Here is a 16,459-nt window from a genome sequence, read left to right on the forward strand (position 1 = left end):
GGTGGTGGCCCATGCCCTTAATCCCAGCACTCCTGAGGCAGAGGCAGGTGCATCTCTGAGTTTGAGGCCAGCCTGGTCTACAGAGTGAGTTCCAGGACAGCCATGGATACACAGAGAAACTCTGTCTCGAAAAACAAAACAAAATTTTAATGTATTCTTTGACAATTTCATGTATGTATACAATTTTTGTTGTTGGTGTTTTTTTTTTTTTTTTGAGTGTGTGTGTTTTGTTTTGTTTTGTTTTGTTTTGTTTTGTTTTTCAACTGCCCATGGTTCTTCAGCTCTGGGTGGGCTTCATAAGCCCCTGTCCATGCTGCAGTTTTGACTTGCTTCACCTTGTGAAGGTTACCCTAACTTCTGTGGGTTTATGAAGGTAGTGGATATATGGATATATAATACATGTACACACACACACACACACACACACACACACACACAATTCCTCTCTCCATTCCTCTCTTCCTCTGTTTTTGAGACAGGGATTTGCTATGTAGCTCAAACTGGCCTCCAACTCAAGATCCTCCTGCCTTGGAATCCTCAATGCTAGTATTATAGGCATATACTGTTATGGAAATAATATGCCTTTCCAGTGAGACTCACTCTACATGCTCAGTGATTAATAAAGGAAAAGCTCTCTAATAATAGTTGAAGTCCAGCTCTGGCTAATACTCAAAGAGGAGCCAGCCATGAATAGATTATTCTAATTTACACCTTAAGTTTATGCTTCCCACATAGGCTGTCATCCTTAACTCTCTTTGTGTCCCAGACCCAGGTTACACTCTGAACAATGTAAAGAGAGACAGGAGACTGCAAGTCTGGCCACTTAGGCAGATGGGAGATTCACACAGCGAAGATAATTGTCAGAGTTATTTTAAGTGCACCAATGTTGTTCTTTTTCAAACAGTTCTTACCCAGAGTCGTCTTACCTACCTGGCAGAATTAAGCTTGTCTCAAGAAGAGAACCAGGGACTCTATGGCAGGCCAGGACTTCTTGGTTGTGATGGAGGGGGTGCCCCTTGAGTTCCTGTTAGAGGCATGTTCTTTGATATGGGGATGGACCTAAGCGCTGGCTGTAAATCAGGATCATCTCCTTTGTTATGAGAATGGAGCCCAATGGCTGCTCAATCCCGGTAAATAAACATTGACATCCTTGCATCCTAAATTTTGCTTGTCTATAACAGGCGGGGTTAGCAGACTACTTATTTTTGGGGTGTTTTGTAGACAGTGCTCCTTTAGCTAAATTCTTTTTGTGACTTCATTCTATTAAGTATGTAACATTAGTCCCATTACTTTAATTTTTTTTTTTTTTTTTTTTTTTGTTTTTTTTTTTGGTTTTTTTTTTGGTTTTTCGAGACAGGGTTTCTCTGTGTAGCTTTGTGCCTTTCCTGGAACTCACTTGGTAGCCCAGGCTGGCCTCGAACTCACAAAGATCCGCCTGGCTCTGCCTCCTGAGTGCTGGGATTAAAGGCGTGCGCCACCACCGCCCAGCTACTTTAATTTTTTTCTACATCATTACTTCAGGTTTCTTTTATATCAGCATCGCAGTGCCCAGCTTCCAGGTATAACTCCTCTCAACAAAGAGAATATGGCTGCTCTTGGACCATATGGCAGCAGGTGTCAGGTATAGCATGTGGCTGCCACTTTAGATGGGACATGAAATTTCTATTTTAACACAGCTTCCACCATTTCCTACTGTCCCACACTAGGACTAAATGTGAGGTATCATTTATTTTTATTTTTTATTTTTATTTTTTTGGTTTTTCGAGACAGGGTTTCTCTGTGTAGCTTTGTGCCTTTCCTGGAACTCACTTGGTAGCCCAGGCTGGCCTCGAACTCACAGAGATCCGCCTGGCTCTGCCTCCCAAGTGCTGGGATTAAAGGCGTGCGCCACCACCGCCCGGCCGTGAGGTATCATTTATATTGCAGTCTACACAAATATGTTTCTTAGAGGCAATTTTATTTATTTTTTTAGAAGCAATTTTTAATTAATTTTTAAAAATGCCATTGTGCATGTGGAAGTAATGATATCTTGTGAGTCGGTTCTCTCCTTCCACCTGGGGATCCTAGGGATCTAACTTGAGTCTCCAGGCTGGGCAACAGGTGCATATATCTTCTAAGCCATCTCAATAGCCCAAGTCAAATGTATCTCAGTAGCACGAGTGGGGCCGGGGGTGGGGGTGGGGGGGCGCGAGCAGGGGGATAAAATAAAAATGTTTCAGGAATAATTGGAAGGTGTTCTCTTCTGAAACTGAAGCTCTCTGTTATCAAGCACATAAAGCAAATCTATCACTGTTTTCCTGTAATTTATCTACTTTGGTCAGACATGATGATGCATACCAGCGCTTGGGAGGCCGAGGTAGGAGGATTGCTGTGAGTCCATAATGAGACTCTATCTCAAAAAACCAAAAACAAACCCAGCCCACCTGTTTACTTATTAAAGTTATTTTCCCAGCTTTACAGGTATTTTGACCCTAGGGTAGATACCAAAAAGTGATTTGACGAAGAGAGGAGAGCTGAATGAAAAAGAAGTTTAGCAAACAAGATTCCAAAGCCAACACTAACTCAGCTCATAACGTTGAAGCAAGAAACAGACCTCTCTCCCCAGGATAAGTGATAGTTTATGCCGGAGCTAACCACAAGTGACTATGGCCAGGACAGGAAATACAGATCTTGGTTTCTCCACATTCCACATTCTGACCTGGCGGCAGCTCTGTTACAGGTATTGCAATAATAGAACAAAGAAAGTTGTGAATTAAGACACTTTTTATGTGCATTGGTTTGGAAACATCAGGTAAACAGGCTACAGCCGAGCAGAGAAAACTCGGCTGTAGACTTCAGACACTTCTTGACCATGTTCTTAGCTTGCGATTTGGTAGCAGCTGTGTTACAAATAGATTTACCTCAGCCTGGCAGTGATGGCACTCACCTTTAATCCCAGCACTTTGGGAGGCAGAGTCAGGTGGATCTCTGTAAGTTCGAGGCCAGCCTGGTCTACAGAGTGAGTTCCAGGACAGCCAGGGCTGCACAGAGAAACCCTGTTTTGAAAATAGATAGATAGGCCGGGCAGTGGTGGTGAAAGACCCCCGAAGGCAGTCTTCCCTCAGGAGAGACCCTCGCCTCCAAGGAAGACACCGAGACCAGTGAAAGTTATATTTAGGGGGAGTGAAAGCCCAGGCTTGAATCGGCTGACCTCGGGGGACCCATCTGAGCAAGGCCATTTGCCTGTAACCTTCCTGAAACCTCTATTGGTCTGGATCAGGTCCCAGCTTGAGCTTGGACTCCAGTATGCTGCGCCAGTGGTCTCGCAGCCCCATTTGGCACAGAAGAAATCTCCTTCCCCCCCGCATTTCTTTGCGAGGGCCCAACCCCTCCCATCCCCCGGACAAACATAAAAGTCCGACTGGGCGAATATACATCTTGCTTGAGGGTGACGGCATCCCGGATCCGGCCAATGCACCCCCCCCCGGGTGGATGGAGGAGTTTAAGGCATCAGGCTTAATGCCCTCAACCCCCCAAAATCCCGAATTCAATGCCAACTGACAGAAATCAGGAGTTAGGGGGGGCCACCATGTAAAGGGGGTATGGAGGGCGGTCGTCTGCCAGGCCGTCTCCCCAGTTTGTGAGATGACCTGCCAAGTGAGTTTCTTGACTAGGTGCGGGCTCTCTGCCGCCCTAATCCCCTGGGGGTAGACAGAGAGCAAGAAGAGGGGGAGGAAGAAGAGCCGCGGGAGCCGCGGGCCAACCTTATTTTTAGGGGGTTCTGTGTGCGGTACACTGTCCATGTTGATTCTCTGGATCCTGCTGAGTCGGCCTCCCCGGCAGCCTTCACATGAGAGGCGTGGATCCATGCAGCAATCCCGTCAACCTTGAGTGCAGTGGGGGTGGTCAGCAAGACAGTATAAGGCCCCTTCCACCGTGGCTCTAGACTCGAAGTCTGGTGGCGCCGAACCCAAACGGAGTCCCCAATCTGGAAAGGGTGGGGGACCACCGGCTTGTCCAGCTGCTCTCGGTAGGCTTTAGCCAAGGGTTTCCAGATCTCCTTCTGCACCAGCTGGAGGGCCTGTAGATGTGCCCCTAAAGTGGGGCTGGTAGCAAAAGATGAGATATCAGGATGGAGAAATTTCACGACTGGAGGTGGGGCCCCATAGAGAATTTCAAAAGGGGTTAGGCCGTGCGGCCCAGGAGTATTCCGGGCTCGGTAAAGAGCCAAGGGGAGTAGGAGCACCCAATCTCTAGTGCCAGTTGCAAGCGTTAATTTGGTTAAAGTCTCCTTGATTGTCCTATTAGCTCGCTCTACCTGTCCTGAACTCTGGGGGCGGTATGCGCAATGGAGTCTCCAGTCCATCCCCAACAGTTTGGCCACCTTCTGACTTACCTGGGAGACGAAGGCAGGCCCATTGTCTGACCCCAATATCTGAGGCATCCCATACCTTGGGAAGATTTCCTCCAACAGTTTCTTTGTGACTATATTAGCCGTCTCATTCTTGGTTGGAAATGCCTCAATCCATCCTGAAAAGGTGTCCACAAAGACCAGGAGGTACCGGTACCCATAGAGTCCGGGTTTTACTTCTGTAAAGTCTATCTCCCAATGCACACCGGGACGGTGGCCCCTCAAACGGGCTCCTTTGGCTAGATGTGCTTTACCTGCATTGACCTGGGCACATGCGGGGCAGGTAGAGGCCACCCGTCGGAGCACCCGATTCTGGTTTAGCAGAATTGTCCCGGTGTTTTCTCTGTCTATCAGGGTCTTTATTTTTGTCTCACTTAGATGAGTTAGGGCATGGAGGAATTGTAACATATGGTGGGTGTGAGAGGTGGGCATCACTATCCGGTTCCCCAGTAGGTAGGCTTGTCTCTGTGGGTCCCAGTCCGCCCCCATTTTCTTTGCTAGCTCATGGTCTTCGGGGCTGTAGGGCATGGGCTCTCTCCCGAGTGGAGGAGGCTCTGGAGTGTCCTGTATAGCCATTAACTGGCTATTCCCTATTGGCTGGGATGCCACTGTCCGGGCAGTCAAATCCGCCAGCCGGTTCCCCTTGGCTATCTTGGAGTTGTCTTTTTGGTGCCCCGGGCAGTGGACAATGCTGAGCTGGAGCGGGAGAAACAGGGCCCGCAGGAGGTCCAGGATTTCCTTTTTGTTCTTGATCTCTTTACCTGCGGATGTGAGCAGGCCCCTCCGTCGGTAGATTTCACCATGGACATGTGCAGTGGCGAAGGCGTATCTGCTATCTGTATACACGATGAGTTTCTTACCTTCTGCCATCCGAAGGGCCTGGGTGAGGGCGATCAGTTCCGCCCGCTGAGCCGAAGTCCCAGGCGGGAGGGCCGAGGCCCATACCACTTCGGACTCGGTGGTAACAGCTGCCCCGGCCCTGCGTTCTCCTCCGTCCAGGTAGCTGCTCCCATCTGTGTACCAGACGACATCTGGGTTCTTGAGCGGCTGATCTGTTAGGTCAGGGCGAGTGCCATGCGCCTCGGCTAAAATCTGGAGGCAATCATGCTCTATGGATGGGCTAGGCAGCGGCAGCAAGGTGGCAGGGTTAAGGGAGACAACGGGTCCGAACGTGACCCGGTCTGAGTCCAAGAGTAAGGCCTGGTAGTAAGTCATTCGGGCGTTGGAGAGCCATCTGTCTGGTGGTTGTCGGACCAAGGCCTCCACGGCATGGGAGGCCAGTACAGTCAGGGGCTGACCCAGGGTCAGTTTCCCGGCATCCTTGAGTAGAACTGCAATGGCTGCCACCATGCGGAGGCAGGGAGGCCATCCTATGGCCACAGGGTCCAATTTCTTGGACAAGTATGCCACAGGTCTTCTCCAGGGTCCCAGTCTTTGCACCAGCACCCCTTTAGCAAAGCCCGAGTTCTCATCTATAAACAGTTCAAAGGGTTTGGTAAGATCTGGCAAACCCAGAGCCAGGGCCTCAAGTAAGGCCTTCTTGATCTGTTGGAATGCTTCCTGCTGCTTCTCTCCCCATTGGAACATTACCCCTGGTTTTGTGAGGGGATATAGGGGGGCGGCCAATTCAGCGAACCCAGGGATCCATAAGCGACAGTACCCAGCCGTACCCAGGAATTCCCGAACCTGGCGGGGGCTGCGAGGAGGGGGAATGGAGAGTATTGTCTCTTTCCTGGCCTCCGTCAGCCATCTCTGTCCCCCAGTCAGGGTATAGCCCAGGTACGTGACCTTGTCTCGGCAAATTTGTGCCTTTCTGGCCGAGGCCCTGTAGCCCTTCTGTCCAAGCCTGGCCAGTAAAGCCCGAGTGCCCTCTAGGCACTCGGCCCGACTCCTGGCGGCCAGAAGTAAGTCGTCTACGTACTGGAGCACGGTCAGGGTTGGATGCTCGACCCAGAACCCGGCCAGATCTGCATGCAGGGCCTCATCAAAGAGGGTTGGGCTATTTTTGAAGCCTTGAGGGAGCCGTGTCCAGGTCAGCTGTCCCGAGAGTCCCTGTTCCGGGTCTCTCCATTCAAAGGCAAACAGTGGTTGGCTTTTAGGGTGCAGTCTCAAGCAGAAGAAGGCATCTTTCAGGTCTAATACCGTGTACCAGACGTGCGTCGGTGGGAGGGTACTCAGGAGGTTGTAAGGGTTGGGCACCGTGGGGTGTATGTCCTCCACCCGCTTATTGACCTCTCTCAAATCCTGGACTGGCCTGTAGTCCCCTGTCCCCGGTTTCTTTACGGGCAAGAGAGGGGTATTCCATGGGGACTGACAGGGCTTTAGTACCCCTTGGTCCAGGAGCCTCCGGATATGGGGTTTAATTCCCTCATGGGCTTCCCGTGACATTGGGTATTGTCTAATTGAGACGGGAGTCGCGGAGGCCTTTAATGAGATCATCAGCGGTGGCTGATCGTGTGCCAACCCCAGACCCCCAGTCTCTGCCCAGGCTTGAGGAAACTCTTCTAACCAGTTCTGTAATTCCTCAGGGGCCTTTTTCGAGGGTTCTGACTCAAACAAACGGTATTCTTCTTCTAGATTGAGGGCCAGGATTTGTAGAGGGCCCCCTCTAGGGCCCGTGACCCTTGGTCCCTCTTCATCAAAATAGATTTGTGCTTTTAGCTTGGTTAATAGATCCCGTCCTAACAGCGGATGGGGGCATTCAGGTATGTGCAGAAAGGAATGGGTTACTTGCCCTGAAGCCAGTTGAACTTTTCTCTCGGTAGTCCAGTGATATCTCCTGTTTCCAGTTGCCCCTTGTACCAGTGCAGAATGCCGGCTAAGGGGCACTCCGGCATGGCTTAAGACTGAATGTTCGGCACCAGTATCAACCAGGAAGGTCACGGGCTGCCCCCCGATCTTGAGGGTTATCCTAGGCTCAGGGGGGGGCTCCTGGCCTCGACCCCCCTAGTCCTCCAGACTAAGGAGGTCCACAGTCTTGGGCTTGGGCCGGCGGGGTCCTTGCGGCTTCTTGGGACATTCCCGGGCCCAGTGTCCCTTCTCCTTGCAGTAAGCACATTGATCTTTATCTAGGGGTGGCCTCCTTCGTCCTCCCGGCCTATCTCCCTCTCTCCGCTGTCCCTGGGATACAACGGCGGCCAAAACTCTCTTTATCTCTCTATGCTGTTTCCTATCCCTTTCCTCTTGTTTCTGCCATCTCTTTTCCTCTCGCTCTTCAGGAGTTTCTCTCTTATTAAATACTTTCTCTGCTTCCTTCACTAGGTCTGGCAACCCTAACGCCTGTAGACCCTCCAACCGCTGCAATTTAGTTCTGATATCTGAGCTAGACTGATAGATAAATGATAGGATAATACCTGGAGCCTGACCTGGGTCTTCCGGATCATACGGAGTATACATCCTATAAGCTTCCTTCAATCTTTCTAGAAATGCAGCGGGTGTCTCTTCCTTTCCCTGTATTACATTTCTAACCTGAGCCAAATTAGTAGGCCTTCTAGCGGCCGCTCGGAGACCCGCTAAGAGCAACTGGCGATAGAGGCGTAGATGCTCCCTACCTTCAGGCGTATTGAAGTTCCAGTTAGGGCGAGTCAAGGGAAAAGCCGCATCGATGACATTCGGGAGTTGGGATGGCCTCCCGTCATCGCCCGGAACCTGTTTCCGGGCCTCCAGGAAAACTCTCTGCTTCTCCTCCACTGTCAAGAGGGTCTGCAGGAGCTGCTGACAATCGTCCCAAGTTGGCCTGTGAGTCACTAGGATGGATTCAATTAGGTTAGTTAAAGCAACGGGGTCCCTGGAAAAAGGGGGGTTATGTTGTTTCCAGTTATAAAGGTCTGAAGCAGAGAAGGGCCAGTATTGTAGTTGTTGGTTCAGCCCTTCTCTGAGGGGGAAAGCTTGGGACTCAGTAGGGGGTCCCTCCCGGCGGCCGCGGAGGCGGCCGGCAATGGGGGATGACACCTCATCTTCCTTGTCTTCATCTGAGGTCCTGCTGGTTGGAGAAACCTTAGCATCTGCCAACGGCCGGATGGCGGCTGCTAATGCGGCCGCCGCCTCCACCGCGGCGGCGGGAGCCACCCCTGCGGCGGCGGGAGCCACTGTCGCTCCGCCGGGTCGCCGAGTGGGTCCAGCCTGATAAGGAGGGGGCTCCTCTACCAGGAGATCTATGAGAGGGGAGTTAGGGTCCGGGGGAAGGACAGGGGGCTTGGGGGTCTCCTTGTGAGGGAGCACAGGGTAGAGGGAAGAGTCCGGGTTGAGGGGTGCGGAGGGCCCAGAGACTGGAGGGGGCTGTGGAAGGAAAGGCTTGACCCATGAAAATGGATTTTCGACCAGAGATCTCCAGATGGCGATGTATGGGGCCTGGTCGGGGTGTCCGTTAGGACTAGGGGCAAAAACCTTGCCCTCCACCTGTGAAATAAGAGAGAGGTTAAAGGATCCCTCTCGCGGCCAGCCAACATTCATCATGACCCATTCGGCCTCGCAGAGGGTGATCCATTTTTTCTTTTTAACAATGACACCTTCATTGTTTCCTCGGGCCTTAACATCGGACCAGTGGTCCGTGGTTAGGCTTAATGGGGTGGTGATGGTCTGTCCCATGGTGGTCTCTAGATAAAGGAGTGTTAGACAAGTAACGATAAACAAAAAGACAACACAGACGACAGAAATTTGCGCTGCGCGGCTTCGGCGTAAAACCGAAAGCAGAAATTCAGACGGGGAAGCGGAGGAACCTCGATCTCCGTCCCCTACCAGAAATTCAGACGGGGAAGCGGAGGAACCTCGATCTCCGTCCCCTACCAGCACCACGTATCCCTCTGATACGGGAGTAGCCCCGAAAAACCGTGCCCCAGAGGGGACTTCAGTGACCCGTGGAACGTCTTCCAGGGTCGCGGTGGGCGAAGTCCGAGCTCGTCAGCTCCTTCAGCCCCCACCGACTCAGACCTGACTTAGGGCGCCCAACGAAAACAGAAAACAAATAGACGGACTGCGACAAGACAAACAGTGGCCGGCCAACTTACCTCCTGACAGTGGGTCGGTGGTCCTGAGGCAGGGGGTCTCAATTCCCGGCCAACGCACCAAATGAAAGACCCCCGAAGGCAGTCTTCCCTCAGGAGAGACCCTCGCCTCCAAGGAAGACACCGAGACCACGAATCAGATGCAAACAGCAAGAGGCTTTATTCCGGAACACGGGTACCCGGGGCGACACAGACTCTCGAGAAGCTCAAGGGACTGGCGCGCCCACGGGCTGGAGCAGAGGGTTTTTATAGGGTAGGGCACGGGTACAGAAACAAGAAGCCTGGTTACAGGGTTTTGATTGGAGGATGCAAATGAGGCCTGCTCTGATTGGATGATTCAAGTGAGGCCAGGTTCAAACCCAGGACAGCTCGTGGTTTCTCCCCGAGCCTGCCCACGCTTTTGTCTAGGGTACAGGGTGTTTTTCTGACCTTTAACTGAGCTCCTCAGTACCTCTCAGGCTTTATTCAAGAACAGCTAAACTAAGTTATGTTAGGCGGGGAGGCTGAGGGTCTTTCAGTGGTGCATGCCTTTAATCCCAGCACTCGGGAGGCAGAGCCAGGCGGATCTCTGTGAGTTCAAGACCAACCTGGTCTACAGCATGAGATCCAGGACAGGCACCAAAACTACACAGAGAAACCCTGTCTCAAAAAACAAAAACAAAAACAAACCAAAAAAAAAAAAAAAAAGAAAAGAAAAGAAAAGAAAATAGATAGATAGACAGACAAATGAAAAATGAAATTTAAAAAGTTTATTCAGCCAGGTGGTAGTGTCACAACTCCTTTAAGGCAGACAGATCTCTGAGTTTGAGGCCAGCCTGATCTACAGTGCTAGTTCTAGGACAGCCAGGGCTACACAGAGAAATCCTTCTCAAGAAAGAAACAAACAAGTTTATTCATTCAGGCAATTCTAGCTTTTCAGAGTGTTCTCCACAGCACTCTATATTCAGCAGATAGTTTTGTTGATCAACTAAGAGCTGCTTTTGCAAAGCTTGCAAAGGAAGAACGTATGGTAGGCTTGTTACCGTCACCTGGTGTATTAAAGTGGTATCTATCTACGTAAGCACTGCCTTCCTTCTGTCCCAGTGTGATGGATACATCCAGACATGCAGGGAGGATGCTGATGGCTCTGCTTCACATGAAATCCAAGGTTAAGCTCCATTTCAACATTTCCATTTTACATTGCATGCTTGCCTTCAAGAAAGGACTTTTACTTGCTTACCTCCCTGCGTGAACAAACATCAGCCCTACATGGTTTAACAGAATGGAGAAACTTTCTGAACACATGAGAGCTCAGTGTCTTTCATTGGCATTATCCACAATGGATTGTCAAGTCAAAGCAAAATGTTCCTCTGCCCCAAATATGCTGTGTCGCCAGGAAATAAACTCAATTTCTCCTTCACCTTGTCTGGGCTTTTAAAGTCATGGAATTTTTATTTTCTCTTCACCATTTAGCCCTTCCCAAATGTGCAGAACTGATGGGCACCTGGTAGGGGCTGCTGAGTTAGGGCCAGCCTGAGCATCTATTCCAGCTCTCTTAAGAATGAACAGCTTTAAGAGTAAACAGCTTTAGCTGTGGTGGTGCACACCTTTAATCCCAGCACCGGGGAGGCAGAGGCTGGTGGATCTCTGTAAGTTTGAGCTCAGCCTGGTCTACAGAGAGAGTTCCAATACAGCCAGAACTGTTACATAGAGAAACCCTGTCTCAAAAAACAACAAAATGAACAAATAAAGAATTAGCAGCTTTCCCCAAAGAGATGGCTCAGGGGTTAAGAGCACTTGCTGCTCTTTCAGAGGATGGGAAGTTCGGTGCTCAGCACCCGTGTTGTAACTCCAGCTTCAAGGGATCCATCTTCTTCTTCTGGACTCCATGGGTACTTGCACTCACATGTGCACCTACCAACTGCCCCCCCCAAACATATATATACACTCAAAACAACAACAACAATAACAACAACAACAACAAAATAGTAGCTTTCCTAGTGATGCTCTCCACCATGGTCAGCAGCTTTTGTTTGTTTTATTTGGTTTATTTTGCAGTGGGTAGCAGTTAATGCAGAAGATTTCCAACTAGTCGATGCTAAAAAATAAGTGACTAATGAGTATTCAATCCTAAACGGGACAGGTGTATCAACCCCCTCCTGACCCTAGCTTCTTGAGGCTCAGGGAACATCCATTGGAAGGGGGAAGGATGGTAAGAGCTGGTGGGTAGGGAGGCGTGTGGAAATGCTGTGTTCCAAACAAGACACGATGTGACCTTTGCCATCATGGACTCACAGCAACTTCCTGCACAAGTTCAATCCAGTCAACACTGCAGCGTGGATGGAAGAGGAACTTCTGAGGCCTCTCTTCCAGTTAGGAGCCAGTGGCAGTTAGTGGTGTCTGGGAGAGGAGTTTAATTTGTCTTCGGGGATGTGGCCACTGGTAGGTTGCCCTTGTTCCCTTGGGTAGATGACCCCACACCCATGCACATGGAGACACACCAACTGGGGTCAAAGGATTATTGCAAAGAAGGAGAAGGAAGAGGTGGAGGAGGTGGTGTTAGTCAGGTTTCAGAAAAACAGAACTGATAGGATTAATCTATTTGTATAAAAAGCTGTTTATTAGAGTGGCTTACAGACGATGGTCCAACTAGTCCAATAATGGCTGTCTCCCGATGGAAAGGCCGAGAATCTGGTCATTGTTCGGCTAAGGCTAGATGTTGGCCACATAAAAACCACAGCTCTCACCTTGAAGGGAGTATGAGATAGTTTATTCTGGAGCCATTTTGAATGAACATGGCGAGGGAATATAGATTTAAGTTACTCCAAATTCCATATTCCAACATGGAAGTAGTTTCATAGGGTTTTTATAGAAAGTCATAAATCAAGGCAAGTTCAAAAGGCATTGGTGGGTACACCAGAGAGGCAGATACAATGAAATGGGGTGGGTGTATGTGTGGCTGTTCTATAGGCCTAAAATGTTATCCACCATTCTTAGCTCTTAGATTGGTGGGAGCTGGTATTCTCCTAAGTTAATATCTTCTAAGAGGTTTTTTATTTATTCTCATGAGGTGTTAGTTCAGATACAGAGTGGGGCAGGGAATGGCTGTTTCAAAAGGCTAAATCTAGCCCAAGATAATTAGCTTCTGAACCTACAAAACTCCAGTCTCTCCACAGTACTGAAATTCCAATTGATCCATTAGTCCCTGCAGACATAAAAACTCCTTTCAAGATTTTTTTTTTTTGTTCACAGCCAGATACAGCTTCTTTTCAGGAAGTTTCATTCACAATGTCTCTGTTGGCTTTCAGTCTACCTTGGAACCCCAAAGAAGTAGGCTTGGAAAAATAATGCCTTAGCAGCAGGACAGACGAACTTGTCATTGAGAATGAAGGCAAGCAGGCAAAAAGCAAAAGCTTCCTTCCTCCGTCCATGTTCTTTTATGTGGGCTGACACCGGAAGGTGTGACCCAGATTTAGGATGGGTCTTCCCAACTCAAATGATCCAACTAAGAAAAACTCTTCACAGATGTGCCCACCTGCTTGGGTCAAGACATATTGTACAGATGTATGAAATTGTTAAAGAATAAATAACATTCTTTAAGGAAGAATTAGCAGTTTTCTTTACAGGACCGTTTGGAAAGGATAATGTAGTTAGAAGTTTTTCTGTGTCCCACCTGGTCCTGCAGCTGCTCAGAACCAAGTGAACACACAGAAGCTTATATCAATTACAAATTGCATGGCCATGGCCTATGGCTCAATTTTCTTGCTAGCTAGCTCTTATAACTAAACTCAGCCCATTTCTATTAATCTGTATGTCGCCACGTGTTCTGTGGCTTTACCTGTGTGCCATTACATGCTGCTCCCTGGACGGCTAGATGGTGTCTCTAAGCCTCTCCTTTCTCTTCCTGTCTATCTGCTTGGATTTCCACCTGCCTCTAAGCTGCCTTGCCGTAGACCAATGCAGCTTTATTTGTCAACAAATCAGAGCAACACATATTCACAGCATACAGAAAGATATTCCACAGCAAGACAGGAAGAAGCCAGGTTTTGTGGTTTGTGGTGAATACTTATCTCTCAGGACTTGGGAAGTAGAGGAAGGAGGATGTCATGAGCTGGAGGCTAGCCTTGGCTGTATAGTCGAATCCTGTTTCCAAAAAACAAAAAACAAAACTGGGAGTAGAACCTCATTCCTGTAATCACAGCTCTTTGGAGGCTGCTGAGGCTGGGGGATTGCTATAAGTCTGAGGAAAGCCTGGCTACATAATGAGTTCCAGGCCAGCCAGAATTACAAAGTGAGACTTTGCCTCAAAAAACAACAAGTGGAAAACCAAGGGTCAAGCAAGTAAAGGTGCTTGCTTCCAACCCTGATGACCTGAGTTCAATCCCCAGAGCCCACATGGTCACAGAAGAAGACCAACTCCTTGACCTCCGCCTGTATGATGTGGGTCCCGTGCTCCTCATACTTAAATAAATGTAACCAAAGCAAAACCAAATAAGGATTCTCCGAGGAAAGGGCCAGTGGTGAGAGGACTGTGACACCCCATGCTATCTCTCTCTGCAGCCCGAGGAGTCCCCCAAACCTTTTAGGGGCCTCAACTCACGTCCAATCAGGATTCCTAGCCTCAATGCAGAAAAAAATTTGAGTCCTAGTTAGTTTGAATCAAAGTTGGAGATTTTCGTAAGTATGTTTTGGTAAAAGCTTGAACAGGAGGGTTAAAAGAAAGAGGGGAGCTAAGAAGGAAAACATTTGTCCACGTGCTGGGTATGTGCTTCCTAAGAGCACAGCAGAGTGTGAGTCAGAGTCAAGTGTGCTTACACGCTTCTCAGGGAGAGTCACAAGCAACTGAACTGTCAATATACATCATGTTGGTGACTTTCCAGTTATAGCTCCAAAGGTGGCAAAGGAATATTTTCCCTCTTTTGTCTTTTTATTTTTTTAATAATTTATTTATTCTTATTTTATGTACATTGATGTTTTGCCTGCATGTGTGTCTGTGTGAGGGTGTCAGATCTTGGAGTTACAGGCAGTTGTGAGCTGCCATGTAGATGCTGGGGATTGAGCCCGGGGCCTCTGGAAGAGCAGCCACTGCTCTTAACCCCGAGCCATCTCTCCAGCCTGTTTTTTTAATTTTTAAAAATTTATTTTTATTTAATATGTAAGACTTTATCTGTTTGCATGTATGTGTGCCATATGTGTGTATGGCCTGAGGAGGCCAGAAGAGGGTATTGGATCCTCTGGAGTAACCAGAGTTACATACAGATGGTTATGCGCTGCTACGTGGGAGCTAGGAACCGAACCAGGGTCCTCTGAAAGAAGAACAGTGCTCTTAAGCATCTTAAGAGATGCCTCTCACTGAGCCACCTCTCCAGTCCTGTCTTTCTTTTGATGAGTGAGGTTATAGGGTATCTGTAGAGCTACACTGGATGGAATTATACTGATAAAGTAAAGCCAGAAGCTAGTAGGGTTGCTAGAAGGGCTTAGGACATGTCCTGTCCCTACAACCATTTTTTTTCTGGTGAGATTCCTAGAAAATCATAGGTTTATGGCTGAGGAACGGAGAAAGGCCCTGAGCAGTTAACTTTTCTGGAATTCTTGCTTTTCGGCTGACTAGAGGCTTCAACTGGATTCCTAGATAAGGGATCCTTTCCCGTGATCATGTTCCCTAATTTTTGCTGTGTTTCTATCCTACCTCTGAAGGATGCTTCAGAGAATTCTACATTTATGAAATGTGTGGCAGGTTAAGTACGGTGGCTCTCAGCTGTAATCCCAGCCCTGGAGAGACTAAGGAAGGGAGGTTTCTAGGAGTCGGAGGCCACCCTGGGCTACACAGTAAGGCCTTGTCTCCACACAAAAATCTTGTGGTGGAATAGCTATGAGCACTCAGAGAAAGAACAATTGACTGGGTGTACTGCCTTCACCTTGGACTTTAGGCCCATAAGGAAGGATTGAGAACCTCTGTAAGCCAGTGGTTGTCAACCTTTCTACCACAGTTCCTCATGCTGTGGTGACCCTCCAACCATAAAATTATTTTTGTTGCTACTTCATAACTTTAATTTTACTACTGTTATGAATCATAATGTAAATAATCTGATATGCAACCCCTGTGGGGGTCTTGACCCACAGGTTGAGAACCACTATTATAAGCTCTAATAGAGAAAAGTTTGGAAATGTGAGGAGAAAGACACACCAGACAGGCTGTGGTGGCATAGGCCTTTGATCCCAGCATTTGGGAGGCAGAGGCAGGCAGATCTCTGAGTTTGAGGCCAGCCTGGTCTACAGAGCACTGTTCCAGGACACCCAGGGCTACAAAGAGAAACAAAAACACTATCTCAAAATAAATAAATAAATAAATAAATAAATAAATAAATAAATAAATAAATAAATAAATAAATAACCAGAAAAGCGAGAAAGAAAGAGAGCGAGAGCGAGAGCGAGCGAGCGAGAGAGAGAGAGAGAGAGAGAGAGAGAGAGAGAGAAAAGAAGAAAAAGAAAAAAGAAAAAGAAAGAGAAAGGCACACCCGTGCAGTCTGTTTGAAGCCGCTCACTATCAGAGAAGCAAGAATTCCAGCACAATTCACACCACCTCCTCTATGGCTCAGGGAATGTTTCAGAAGAAGGGGGGCGGGGCAGGTTGAAATCTCGCAAGAATTAAAAGAATGAAGAGCTGTGGAATGCCATCCTCTAGACTCCTACAGCCATCATAGTCATGAACTCTCAGCTGCAGTTGCCTGCCCTGGGCCCACACAGACTGGTCCTGTCAACACCAGTCAGTCAGAGGAGGGGTTCACGGGGCCCCAGACCTTCCGGCTGAACTATTGGCTATTGACAGCTTCAGGAAAAGGGGAGTCACTGTCTTCAGTGTGCTCCCACTGCTGAGGCCACCAGGCTCCAAACCCATGGTCACATAGCCCTGGTTAAACTCAGTGGATCATAAAACAGAAGGAATAGAGGTCAACAGGAGAATGAGAGATGGAAAGGGGGATTGCAGAAAGGGGTAACAGGCAGATGAGAGGGTGGGAGGTGAGAGTGGTTAGTACGCATTATGTACCTGTGTGAAACTGTCAGAGAACAAACTTAATTGGGGGAG

The 16,459-nt window shown here is 48.6% G+C and overlaps 1 protein-coding gene across 1 annotated transcript; it reads right to left on the bottom strand.

Moving 5' to 3' along the window:
* Window positions 1-3,525: 3,525 nt before the first annotated feature.
* Window positions 3,526-9,024, bottom strand: LOC131917393 (uncharacterized). The gene is given in 3 exon segments (XM_059271224.1): window positions 3,526-8,264; window positions 8,403-8,512; window positions 8,672-9,024. Coding segments are annotated over 3 exon segments (5,031 nt in total). The 5' UTR covers window positions 8,978-9,024; the 3' UTR covers window positions 3,526-3,649.
* Between the last annotated feature and the right edge of the window lie 7,435 nt (window positions 9,025-16,459).

The sequence above is a fragment of the Peromyscus eremicus genome, chromosome 1, assembly GCF_949786415.1.
Source record: "Peromyscus eremicus chromosome 1, PerEre_H2_v1, whole genome shotgun sequence".
In the NCBI taxonomy this organism is placed as follows: Eukaryota; Metazoa; Chordata; class Mammalia; order Rodentia; family Cricetidae; genus Peromyscus; species Peromyscus eremicus.